The 13,979-nt window shown below is 40.3% G+C and overlaps 1 protein-coding gene across 1 annotated transcript in view; it reads right to left on the bottom strand.

The window, feature by feature from the left end:
- stxbp5b (syntaxin binding protein 5b (tomosyn)) overlaps positions 1 to 5,600 on the bottom strand; it is a 43,196-nt gene extending 37,596 nt beyond the window's left edge. Inside the window, exons 1-2 of the mRNA XM_017302406.1 lie at positions 5,100 to 5,600; positions 3,124 to 3,221 (exon numbers count right to left, since the gene is read on the bottom strand). Coding sequence (XP_017157895.1) covers positions 3,124 to 3,221; positions 5,100 to 5,249 — 248 coding nt within the window. The 5' untranslated portion in view covers positions 5,250 to 5,600. The remainder of the gene's footprint in view (positions 1 to 3,123; positions 3,222 to 5,099) is intronic.
- Positions 5,601 to 13,979: the final 8,379 nt, after the last annotated feature.

The raw sequence follows: 13,979 nt of genomic DNA, 5'->3' as shown, positions 1-13,979 counted from the left end.
TAAGCCAAAGTGGTAGACCACAGATTTTACCATCAGCTGCTTTTCTCAGGAAGTCAAATCATTTATCATCCGAGTGGGAAGTTTTCTTTATTGTGCAAATCAACATGTGGAAGAGGAGAAACTGTTTTCCACAGCCACTTCAAAAGCAAGTAGGATCCAAATGAGAACAAAGTATCAAAGWAGTCGGCTGACGCTGTGACATATTTCTGCTTCGAAAGCTGACTTGAAAGTCTTGAGTTCCAGCGTGACCGGTCACCTGACCCAACACAAACTTGCAGAATACAGGCTTTTCTGCACTGCCTTCTGACCATGGGCCTGGGTGAGAATTTCACATTATGACAATCAATTACAAAACTGGGAATCTTTGAGATAAAYGGATTCCTTTTCCATTATTTTGATGACGCATAGAATTAAGCAGAACAATAGAATAATCACACTAGGGGGGCATTTACACGACAATGATCCAACCAAAACGGAATTTTTGTTCCGTTTTTGTTGGATCATTTACATAAAAACGTTCTAATTRCAATCTTTGTTTACACAGTAACGGTACACATCGAAAACGTGTAATGCTCTCGCTGCGCCTAGAAGGTTCTAGGTTCTTTGAAACTAAGTGCGCATGTGTTTAAAAAAAAAAAGTTCTATTTCAAGGCACGTGGATTCGCGTTTCCCCATCAGGTACATTTCTCCCATAGATTGGGAGAAAACACGCATTGTGTGCGTCTGACTAGGGCGCATGCAGTTGGAAAAAGTGGGATAACTTTGCTGAAACACCTTGTTTGAGCTTTCACGGTGTCTGTAGCGAGCCCCGGACTGAAAGCTGTTTATTGTTTTTACCTTAGAACGGCCAACTCTCCTTGTTATTCCTATGTCAATTTGATACAATAGGAGCTTCCACACTTCCCATATCCGTGTCCTCTGTCACCTTTTTCAGCAGTTAAAACAGTTTAATCCGTTGTTAACAAGTCGTAACCTGTTTTTCCGAGCCGCCTTCAAACGCAACATGAACGCTGAGATTTATTCCCCCCCCAAAATAAGTCGATGCCCCCCTGTTAAAGTCGTCTGGAGCCGGGGCTGGTCCATAGTTCTCTAGATAAGAGCGCTGAACAAGCAGCCGTATATTTTGCCACCTGGGCGGTGCGGAGCGGTGAAGAGACGCTGAGGGAACTGTATCTGATGGGGAAACACGAATTATAGCAACACCAGCATTGTGAGTAGTTTCTTCTTCTTCTGTGGATTGTAGGAAGCAGCTATGTTTTGCGTCATACTATGCATGAGCTGGGGATTCTCTGGAAGAAAAGATCTGTTTTCTCTGTTTACACAACAACGGACATTGGTACGTTTCAGAAACATCGCACTCTGGAACCCGTTTTCAATCTGTGCTGTTGTCAGAGAAAACATTCGGTGGTTTCGTGTAAATGTACAATACAAACGCAACAAAACTCTTCCGTTTCCCCCCGAAATCGCCGTCATGTAAACGGGGCGTAATGTGCGTATATTGTGCAGAACATTACCTTTCTGCTTATTATTAGCTAGGTAAATTAGTCATGCAACGGCCTGAGTGCAACACTCAGAAAGAGAGTGGCAAATGTCACGGTCAGACAGGGTTGTCCTGTCAGACCGTCAGATCCAGAAACCACACACGCAAAAAAACTTGTCAGGGTCAGTGGACCCTGTTGGACTGCACAAACCTATGGGGCCCTGCCTGAAGTTTGGAAAACAACAACATAATTACTGACCTAGTACCTGAACTTTATCTGAGTTGGTAACTTAAGCATCTTTAAGGAGCAGCTTTCGGGGGCAGGTTTGCGGAGGAGTTCCCTTCTAAGGTGCCTTTTTGCTTCCCTWCGTCAAGCACAGAAGAGCATAGAAGAGACTTCCCTCAGCCAAAACAGTCACCTGGTTCTCTYTGAGGTCATTTCAGATTTGGACCAATTACACCTTTTTCTTCCATTTAGGCATCCAACACATTCAAAAGGAAATAAATAAAAGATRCTGCGGGTAGTAGGCAGGAAGAGCCCGATCTGCACATCTCTAAAAATATCTGCGGTTTTAAAACCACAACTGCTTTATGCCTTTAAACCGTACCTCGATAATGACAATCAGTCTGTRCCTGCTGTCTACAAACGAAGTATGTATGGAAAAACTCTATATATCCAACGCCACCGCTGACCACAAACGAGCTCTGTAAAGCGCAGGAAACCGTCTACAGTAACCCGCTGATTAAAACACTGTAGCGGAGACAGGTCTTGTAAAAGCAGACATTTATTGCTTGTAGATACCTCATCGGGCTCATGTCTTCTGAGCCGTGCGAGCGTTTCCAAACTCCAGTGCCAACGAGGCGGATCGATAAAGCACGTCTTTTTGATAAATGGACCAATTGCCTGAGTGACAGTAATCCCATCAGCTTCACCTTGCACCAAGAGGAGCAACATAGTAGCCACGCGCGTGTGTTTGTGCATGTGTGTTGCCACGCGGAAACAAAACGCTCTCTTAATCTGATGAGTGGATAAAGACCAGGACGGAGTCAGGTCTAATGAAAATCTAAGCTAAGCAGAAGGGCCTCCCTGAGTAGGACATCATCACAAAGGGAAGCTCAAAGTTAGCGTGCYAACGCCTCGACCCAGAAGACAAGCAGTAGGTGTGGAAAGTCAGTGCAAATCAGTGATTGCTCAACTTTAAAAAACAAAAAAAACAAAACAGAATTCCTTGACAACAACCCGAAAGCACAAACGATTGCGTGTGTTGGTGTGTCGTGCGAGAAAGCGTACAGCTCTGTTTACAGCRCAWATGAAGTGGCATCCTGGCACCGACTGGGCAGCACAGCCGTTGAGGTTGGCTCCATAACATATGTTGGAGGAGGGGGGCTTCATGCAACTGCAGAGCTACCGCTAATTAGGCCCGGCTGCTCCAGGAGCCGCTACCAGCTGCGGAGCAACGCGATCCAAGCATGTGTGTGATCTTTTTTTTTTTCATTCCCCACCTTATTCCATGGAATTTCGAAGGACAGCTTCTTCATGTGAGGAACTTGAGACGCCACTGTAGTGTTTAGTAGTTGCTTTCCTTGTTTAGCACTTTTCAATTTCCCTCGTGAAACAAAAAAAAAGAAAAAAAAAAGGATACAGCCTCAAAGCTCCGGTCTGAGTCCCGACGGCCAGGATTTTCTGCACGGGGTCAAAAGCCATCGAGGACGGTTGATATGGAAAGCCATGACGCACAGTCTGCAGGAGAAAGCAGAATTTATATCAGACATCTAGTCGGCCTAATCTATCATCTCCCACACAGTCCAGAGCTGGCTTGTGGAGGGGAAAAAATATATTATCACGATCCCAAAAGATATATAATCCATCAATGTGCACCGTTTGTCCCATTTGTCTAACAAATTACACTAAATTTAAACAGCGGAGCTAAAACGGGGGGACTGAAATCAGTTGCGCAGGGGTCAGTTTTCGGCACGGCTGTATTGTCTGAAATGCGGTTTATTTCCAGGACTTTTGCAGCAGCCCAGCCGCTCAAGTACGATCATCACAGGGCATCTATAACGCAATTATTTCAGGTTGAGGACCTTGCTCGGCYGCCTGTGGTTTGTGCAGCTTGCAGCGGGATTACGCAACAGGGGATGCCGCTGCCTCGTAACCTGGGGAACTGACCTGCTCTTCTCCCAGCTGCGGAAGGAGCTGATGGACCGGCACACCCGTCGCTCAGCCCGCTTCCCTCAAATTATTCCCAACATTAAACCGTAGGTTTTACAAACTGCATGGAGGAAACCTTGAACGCCAAGCAAAAAGTTATTTCTTTCATTCTGTGAAACAATACCAATGTTTACAGGGCCTTGCAATAAAAAAAAAAAAAAGAAAAAAAAAAAGCGTCCCTTGAACTTTCTGTTATTTTATGCAAATCGGTGGAATTTACTGGGTGTGATGTGAAATATGATAGTTAAATACAGAGCAGTCTAGGGAGAAACGCTGTCAGAGGCCACAGAAGACTTGATAATGGGTTGCAGGTTCAAACCTAAACATAGAGACCTTGTTAAAAACCAAAAATGGCCAAGATAAACTCAGGGTTTCAATCTGTGTATTATAAGCCTGGCGGGCCACCAGGCTCTTCTTGTGCCCCCACCAGACTTAGCGTTGTTAATTTATTAGTTGTTTTTTTTWAATGATTGCCTTTTTTTAAGACTTTATAGTTGATGTTTAGGTGTTAATCTTCCAGTCTTCCAAAAATGCATAACTATCAAAGGATATTTTCAAATTTCCTGTCAACTTTAAACTCRAGTTATTTTTCMAACAAKGATGGGCAAACGTTTCAGTTTTTAATTTCTGCCAACAGTAGAAAAAAAGAAACCACTTTTGCAGCTGTAACTGCAGCAAAAGGAGGATGTAAAGTTGAAAAAAGTAACATTTTCACAACTGTGGAACATTCTGTGTTGGTCGAAAAAAGTACAATGAGTTCAATGTGAAGCATAAATGTGTGCGTGAAAGTCTTATAGAGTCGGCTTAAAGAAGATTCCCCTTGTGATGCACTGAAAACGCAAACAATGGTCCCCGCTGTTTCTTCATTGCTAAAATGCAGCAGACATTCATATGAACGTGGGATTAACAAATAAGAGATGCATTCACTACAGTGGGAGTTTTACTTTCTTTGGAAACAAGATACCAGTTTATACCAAGTGCAGCTGAAAAGAAAAAAAAAACACATTCATCACAACACAAAAGACTGTTGAATTATTACGCTGTGAGGGGATTTAACAATGAGGCGAGCTCTTATAGCAATCCACAGGCAGCCAGTGTGAACATTGTACCCTAAAGTAGTGCAGTGGAACACTAGGGAGCTAATTTACAATGATTAAACAGAGGGGGGAAAGTGATTTAACGTTAAGTGTGCTGGATACAACTCGGTCAATGAATAAAATTGATTCCCCCATTAATGTCACCATAGCTCACACTCAACCTGGCGATTTTGATGCTGTTTGTACACTTTGTTTTCCACCCACTGAGCCGTGCTGATACAGATGAAAACAACGTTCACGTTTGGTCACGCCGCCGTCATCTGACACTTACAGTCCCGTCAACGCCAGCTCTCACTAACGGGAGACATACCTTGCACAGCTGAAAATGTTCCGACTGGAGAGTCTCCTGGACAACATCGTTTTCCCTGGGAGTACCGGGCTGAGCAGTTGCGGAGGAGGAGGAAGAAGAAGACGCCGCTGTCAAGCCGTCCAGCACCTTCCTTATGTTAAACTTCTTCATTTTATCCCCCCCGTTACAGACGCGACGCTTGAAGAAAACAGACCGAGCGAGCTACCATTAATTGGATTGAGACGGGGGTAGCTGCTAGCTAGTTAGCCGAAATAACGCACAGTTAATATCTTTCTCTGCACATCTCGCATGTTACGGAGGGTGTTGCCAACGCACTCCCTAAAATCGCCCGAGTCACAAGCATTGATTTAGAGTGTCCCTTCCGATAGCCGTGTTAATCCGCCATTCAGGAGGCAAGCTTTAACGTTATTTGATGGGGATCAATCGCTTCGGCGAGCTGCCTCACCAGCCAGCGCTCAGCGGGTAGCGAGCTGGCTACGGAAACGCAGTGAACTGCAGCGAGGACTGCGCCTGCGCGTTCAAGTGCGTTTCAGACAAGGGGCTTTTTTTCTCGGTACAACACCGGTGTTACAGTGGATTCAGCGACCTTGCGAAATATAAAAAGGTGTTCCTGTCTAGTTGGCACATCCGTAAGGGGACATTTGTTAAAGTATCAACATTTTAAAACTGCACCTCAACAGGAAGTGGACTTTTTCAGTGCCTTGTGTTTTATACTGAAAATAAAACAAAACTTTTTCATGAGAAACATTGGCATGTTTTGTTGAATTATGAGCTAAAATTTTCTCATGGGTAAAAACAGGTCGAAATTCAAAGTTGTAAAAATCAAAGAACCTCAAAATCCAACATGGCTACCACTCTTCATTTTTGTTAACAAAAATCTGAATATTGACTTTGCCCTCTGCAATTATGTGGCCTTGTATTAGACTTATCTTGGTGCAAAAAGTAGCATCACACCCATGTGGTGTATATTTATACACCACATTGTGGTGTATAAATATACACCACCATGTATATTTATACATACTGTGCCGCCCTGTCCAAACAACCCCTTTGCTGCTGAAATCGGAATACTGACCAGGAGCTCGAGTATGAGATGTAACGTGAAAAAGAAATAGTTATTCATTTTTTTCTACTTGAAACAAATAAGAATGTCTTATCTTTTGCGCCGGACGGACGGACGGACAGACAGACAGATCCTAAGTGCCAAAATGAGCATTTGTATCTTAGAATATAAAGTTTTGTCGCCCTCTAGTGGCAGATCGGCCAACCTTCTCGTTCGAAAGCAGAAGGAATGAAGAATTTTCTATTGTGAGCTTCAGTTTTGCTTTGGGTGTGTTTTATTGGGGTTTTTTTTACAGTGACTTACAAAACAAGATTGTTTATAAAAATTAAATAATTTATCTTGGAGCAAAAAGTACCTGTATTTGCCGCTTACAGATTTCTTTTTTTCACACTGAAATGTTCCAAATCATCAAAATAATAAATAAATAATAATTTGTCAGACAAAGATAATCTTAGTAAATACTAATTTCTTTGCAGAATATTTGTACATGAGCCATAATGGAGGGCTTTTGAACACGAACAACCTAAGGTCATGCTACAGCATCTCAGTAGACCTTTGGGTCTGACTTTGACCTTTGGTGAGTATCGTTTTCCTGCACGAACCAACCAACCAGAGGCAAAGATGACTGAATTTTCTCATCCAAAGCAGTTCTAGATCACTACACTACCACCACCATGTTTGACTGTAGGCAAGGGCGTAGGAACGAGTCTGTCGTTGGGGGGGACGCATATCGGAAACCTGACASATCAGTAAATATTTTGAGCAGAAATGTCAAACAATTATGCCATCAACACATCAGKAATGYGTTACTCTARTCTGACCCTTGTTTCAGTAACAAGTATTCTAACACGTTACTATTTACAATCCAATAATCAGGATTCCAGGATGAACACTCACTTTAGCATTTGCCTCACAACTAGCAAGCTACATACTGTGGTAGCACAGACAGGCTACCAGATTCTGATCTTATTGGTCAAAAGACATTTGATTATTGGTTAAAATGCACTGATATAAATTGACTTGCAGTTGAACTGGTTCTACTTCTTTCTAAAACCAAAGTAAAAAACAAATARTAAAATAGGACTYGGCAGTTTTAAACTCAATACAGCAGTTTGACCAACAAARCTAAAATCTAAAAAACAAGTTTTGTTCTTCTTGAACAACTCTCTACATCAGTACAACAGTTTGATCTACAAAATAAATAAAAATKATACTTTTCAYGTCTAACAGACCTTTAGCTCCTCACTGTTAACTCAGTCTCACTTTCCAGCCCTGCATTCAGTAACTTACCAAACATGAAACATAAAAAACACTGAAGCAAAAAGCCTAAATGTTTTTATTCTCCTGTCATTTTTAGCCACAAACATTTAACTCAAATATCTACGGATATGTGTTTCTGTCTCTGCCTCCCTCTGACTCTCTGCAGCCTGRTGTTCCTGCATGGATTCATGGATTTACAACAGACACTACAGTMATTTACAGGATCAGAATGTGAACTAAATATAAAAAGTATGTTTTTATCATACAGAATGAGAATTTAAACGACTTCATTTTCAGATGTATACATTATTATACATCTCAACTCTATTTACTTTGTAGCAAAAATKTTCACTAATTTATTTTTAAACCTCTCCTCAAGCATTTTTCTTATTGTCTCTTGTAATTAATATAATTTTTTAATWAAWWTAATTTAATTAATTAATATAATTTTTATATCTTCACACTCTGAAACTCCACCTGGCTCTCCTATGCCTGATCTTCTCATAATAAAATTATTTAGCTTATTTAAAAATTAAAAACAGCTAATACATATTTCAATAAAACTAAATGAAGATCTCACCAGAGCTTCTTCACCTTTCTTCAATATCATTCTAGCACTGCTGTTCTAAATATCTAAATAATATAATATATATACACGTTAAGTGGTCAGTATGATCAGGTGTTGCTCACTTCAAATAATAAAAAGGCTCATTTCGCTGCTTTTTCAGTCTCATTCTAAATCATTGTGACTAGACTAGCTAACTTTTAAACAGCAGTAAAATTTTGGACATGTGACTATTCCAGAATTAAAACAGCTTAGCCAAAAAATTTTAGTTCTATATATGAAAATAAACTGACAAGATGTTATAAACGAGCGATATCCATGGCAAACTTCCTGACAGATCGTTTACCTCATTCAAACAGAGTTTCTCTGACTCCATCTGCTGCTGCCGTTACTCTGAGCCGTTCAGAGGGGGGAGGGGGAGGAAGCGCTCTGCTAATGCGCTGTTGTGCGCCTTCAAAATAAAAGCATGCGAGTGGAAGATTTAAAAATTCTTCGCAACTGAGGTGGGGGGGACGAATGTGACTCTCTCCAATATTGGGTGGGGGGGCATGTCCCCCCCGCTTCCTACGCCTATGACTGTAGGTATAAGGTTCTTTTTCTGAAATACTGTGAATTTTGCCACATTTAATGGGTCAAACACCTTCCAAAAAATGCCCACTATAGTCTTGAGTCCACACAGCATTTTACCCAAAAAAAAAATTAGGGTTCTTCAAGATGTTTTGTTTGGAAAATTTCAGGCTGGTTTTTGTGTTCTGTTTTATTTATTTATTTATTTATTTATTTATTTATTTAATTGGTCAATTGCAATTGTAATCAACATTGTTAGTTCAATTTATTATGCAACTCACATGTTTCTTGTTACCACGCAGCTCTTATTATAAGCAGAATATTTTATTTTCTCTCTAAAGTTTTTGAGCTGCATACATTTTTTCCAAATACCGTAATATATCGGTTGATTTTTCTTTTTCACTCAAACTCAGCTTTGCATATGCATTTTTTGTGCACTAGATGGCAGCATCTACCAACATTACGTTATCCTCCAATCCGCCGACACGTCCTGAATTAAATCCCGCAGCTCTCTTTCAACACCGTGAACAATGTAACCAACAGACGGAGACATATTCACAATAAATGTGCCTTCCAGACTTAAAATGCGATGTTGTTTTGATTATTTAGTTCCTTCATATTTTACTTTTAGCTCCCATCTACAATTTATTTTTCCACACCAAGTGGCACTCRWGAGTGTGCAGGGAAGAAAATCCAAGGCTGATAGTTCTATGTCTGCTTTCTACAGATAAGGAGTGCTGAATTTCCTCCATAGGCCATTTGGAAATGGGTCACTCGAGGCACATTATCCGTCAAAAAAGAGGAACAGCAAGGCCACAAACATAGGTTCGCTGTTAATAAGGCCTTTTTTTTTTTTTCTTTTTCTTTTTTACAAGTTAGGTTGCCTTTAAATTTTCATGCAACCATGCATATGTGAACAAAGTTCCCGGAGAAAATCCTCACTGGAGGGCAGATAAAATAAGGCGTATCAATAATGCACAAGTAAAAGTATCCTCGCTGAGAGCGAGTCTTCTTCAGACTGTCATATTTTCACACAACAAAACAAGAAGAGTAGCTTTTGTGTACGATGTAAGAAAAAGGGTCGGGACTGGCAGTTTTGCTTGACTCCTGAACGCGGGTCTGTAGTATCTGGGGCATACAGAATACCTGAAACTAGCAATTATGTTTTGCTGCAGGCATAGTAATCAGAGGATATACATTTACAAGGTTTCTGGCTTAGGTATAGTCCATACAATTTTTGCCTCAATGCTGGGTTAATGCTAGCCTGCTTCATCTGTTCAAAGTCAGTTTTGAAGTTTTTGGGGTTATTGTCCAGTTGGAAGACCTCGCTGTGTCCATGCTTAAACTGTTAAGCTATTTGGTCTAAGGTGAATTTGAAGGTAGTTGTCCAAGAACAGTGTAGACAACTCAAGCTGAAGCTCTCACTGCATAAAGTTTTCACACTTTTTACCATAGCCTTATTCCAAATTGTATTAAATTAATATTTTTCCTTAAAATTCAACACACATATAACCCATTATGACAATGAGGATTTTTTTTAAAGCGTTTTGCAAGTTTATTGAAAATAGAAAACCAAAAAATTCCAAATAACTCAATATCTGTCCTTGCATACCACGAAGCATTAGCCAAAGAATAAACGATTCAATAACACCTTCCTTTCTTACTTACATGTCCAAGCACTGAATCCACTTGCTTTTCGTTTTTGATTGCACTGCATTGCATCAGGAAGAAATTACTAAAGAGGGAAGTCTTTCACCCCAACATTTTCTACTTTTGAAATCCCCGCAGAATAATTAGGGCACCGACAAAGGAAGCATGATCACAATGAACCAGCTGACCATGACTTCAACCCAAGTCAAGAAATGGTGCAAAAATGCATCACTTGAGTTCAAAGTAAATTGTAGGTGAAGGAATGAGCACCAGTGGCTCTCAAACAGAGGGTCCTAAGAGGGACACTGTAGAAAAGTGCTAAAAAGATCGAGATTTCTTGACTGACTCAAAAGTAAACCACTATTTGGTGTGTACGGGTACATCCGTACACTCAAGCTTCTGAATTGGCTAACTGACCACGATTTTTGGTAGGACTTATTTGAATTGGCTGTTGCCATTAGCCTGATTTTTTGGTTGTTGTTGTTTTCATTCCAAACCCAGTTGGCATTATTGTCTTGTTAAAGAGGCAATATTATGTAAAATGAACAGTTTTGAGCTTTACATCATATTAAAGTGTTATTCCCTCATCAAAAACATACCTGGAGTGTTGCTTTGATTCTTTCGTGTTTGTTTGAGAAAGCCTTTAATCTCCCCTGGAACTAGCGCCGCCCCAGAGGACGAAGCTCATCTTCGGAGCCGCAGTTTCCAGTCTTATCTTTGACCTTAGACCCGTCCGCCTCAACTCCCCCACTCAGCCCCTTCAGACAGACCAGCAGCAATTAGTAAACACCTGGTGGAACTGCTGAACTCGTTATGCAAGCGACTTGACAGCGTAACTCTGGTGAAAACATTGTTAAAGGGCTAATAGAGGAGCCATGTTACGAGTTCCTGAAGAGCGGGAATTTCTTGAAGAGACAGAGACTCAATTTCAGTGAGTTAAATTACAAAGTCAAATTTCTTCTAAGTCATGTTTGGCTGCATTTTTATAATAACTGAAGGTAACATAGTTACTTGATTGTGCTATAAAATGACAATATGTGCCTGGAAAATACATAATACTGCCCCTCTAATTATCAAATAGTAAGATAATGTGAATTTATTTCGTATTTTTCAGGCTATATACTGATGCCGTTTCCATTAAGGAACATATGGTCTTTCTTGGATATTTCATAAAATTTTCAGTCAAAATAAGGCTGAGCTCACTGCAGTACTTCGCCTCCAGCTGTTAAAAATCTCTCTGTGGTCTAAGCTCTAATCAACCAATAATTATGCGCAAGACTTGCCTAATGGATGTGTAAATCTCAAGTTGAAAAAGCAGCGTTTTAATGAAGAATGCTCATAATATATTGCACCTCTGCTCTCTCTTGTGGTGTTTATGAGGTTTGAGGGATTATTAGTTTCGCAGCTTCTGGCCTCTTGTTCTTAGTAGATCAGCCACTCAGCGCCTTTTGCTCGTACAGGGAAGCGTCGTAGACTTTGTGTGTCACGCTGATCTGTTTAATATCCTGACTGTATGAGTGGCTTATCATTAAATGAGCTCTGCAGCAGAGGTGTTTATTAGGCAGCCCACACACAACACCACACGCGATGGCGAGGCAGAAATAGGAGTATGGATTTCATGCCTGGCAGTGTGAGGCAGTATGACCTTCGGCGGGAGAACTTGGAGTGGCAGTGGGTTCGTGACTTGGTGTGAAAAACAGGGTTTCGTTTGCACAGAGGCAGGTTAAGTTTGGCTCTTTTGCCGATCCCTCACACAGCGACGGCTGGCCCTGACACTTCCTATGAGCCTGGCTTAGTTTGATCCTGTCTCAGTGGCGCTCTCCATTGGACGAGACGGTGTCGCGCCACATCATTTGTCTGACAAGCAGACAAGCAGGGCACCTGCCTCATCAATATTTATACCGCCCCATGGAAAAGGCAAAGGGTAGGGTGGGCAATTTAAAACATTGTGTATGCATCAGTTGGATGAAACCTTGGCTGTGTGTGGGTCTTTCCTGTGCTTTAATATTTGAACACATTTTTGTGAGCAGCAGACTAAATACTGTAGCAGTGCTCTTACAGTTCACATGCTAGCATAGCTTCATGTAAGTAAATGAAAAGTAAAATTAACTATTCAGTTTGGTAGATGTTTTTTTTTCTAGAGTTAAAACAAAGAAAAGAGGCAAAACTACATAGTGTAACCTTTTTTTTAAACTGTAAAGCTTTAAGACAGTCTTACCCTTACAGAAAAATCCAACAAAATTCACATGCTCCCATTTATCCACATTTAATCAAATACATTGTTCATGTGTTCCATATTAAATTCACATGTAATCATGTGATGGATTGAAATTTGGTACCATTCAGAGGTACATTTACTCTTTTTTGATGTTAAGAGGTTGCAATGCTTTGCTACCAGTTTGGGCTGAACATGATGACTAGTCTGATTTGGCTGATGCAGTGGTCAGATGCAACCAGCAGGGGGAGTCTAGCGCTTGCGCTAGGTATAGTGAGGAGCACCGGAACTTCCTCTATAGATACCCTGGAGGAGAAGCACCGTGTCCGGCTCTTTTATTAAAATATTCCCCTTCTTCAGATATGAGTATATATAAACACACCTGTATGTAGTAAATTAGTTTAACTTTCAGAAAGCTTGTGAGTTTTTTTTTTTTGAGGCTCCTAATGTTACAAACTCCATTGTTATTATTGTTAGCTACCATACTGCTGTTAGATGATAACTTGGATGATAACATACACTGGAGCAGAAGCAGTCTTGACTTTTATTAAAATATTCCCCTTCTTCAGGGCGTTTACAGTCACACATTTCACATATGTAATAATATGTGAAATCCATGTGAAGATGTGAATCACGCGGCTTTCTACCATCAAGCGTTCCAGATCCGCAAGTGATTTTCACAAGCAAAATTCATGGGATTTTTTTAGTTATCAATTTCCACTGGTGTCCTTTGTAGTTTTTCTGTTTATTTTTCTATATTTAACCTTTTCATTTCGTCATTGTCTGTTTCACGTGGTTTCGATTCTATTTTCTCCTGGTTTTGTCCAACTACTTGAGCTGGCAATATGTTGATCAGTGAAGCTTTTTTTACTCCACTACTCACTAGAGGCAGTGTAGCATGTGTTAAAAATATTTACTCAATAAAGCCTTGGTTTGAATATATGAAATGAAAAATTGCGACTCCATCTCTGATGTAAAATGTTAAACTTCAAAAGAGGTAAATATTGGCTCTACCTCCAGGTGCAGAAAACACTGCGGTTTTACTTGACAGCTGTAGTGAACTTTACAAAAGGTCAGAAGTCTATTCTTAGATAAATACGCAGCCATCCAAAAACATTTGTAACTATTTAAAATTTTGCTAAGCTGCAGTGAATTTCATTGGGGTTTGGTTTGACCCACAAACACAAAGTGGTGCATAACTATGAAGAAAATGACTCATGGTTTTCTCATTTATTAAATAAATAAGAAAATCATCCACACAGCATGAAGCAACTTTACTAATTAGATGGCATCTCAAGGTAGTTGGTTTTATTTAGGGGTGTCGGGGAGAATTGGCGTCTAATGTAACAGACATGTTTTTCATATTTTTATTTGTTAAACGCTTGGAACCACGTATCATTAAAAAATGTGAGGATACCACAAGATCTGTGAAATGAATTCACAGCACTCTCGTTAACTTAAGTTTTTCTCTGCACCATGTCTCCCAATAAGTAAATAAACATTTTCTTTCGTAGTTAATGAGCTGGTAGATATTTAATCAGGTATTGTTTTGTTTTTATG

The sequence above is a fragment of the Poecilia reticulata genome, linkage group LG22 (assembly GCF_000633615.1).
Source record: "Poecilia reticulata strain Guanapo linkage group LG22, Guppy_female_1.0+MT, whole genome shotgun sequence".
In the NCBI taxonomy this organism is placed as follows: domain Eukaryota; kingdom Metazoa; phylum Chordata; class Actinopteri; order Cyprinodontiformes; family Poeciliidae; genus Poecilia; species Poecilia reticulata.
This window is presented reverse-complemented; position numbering and strand designations above follow the sequence as displayed.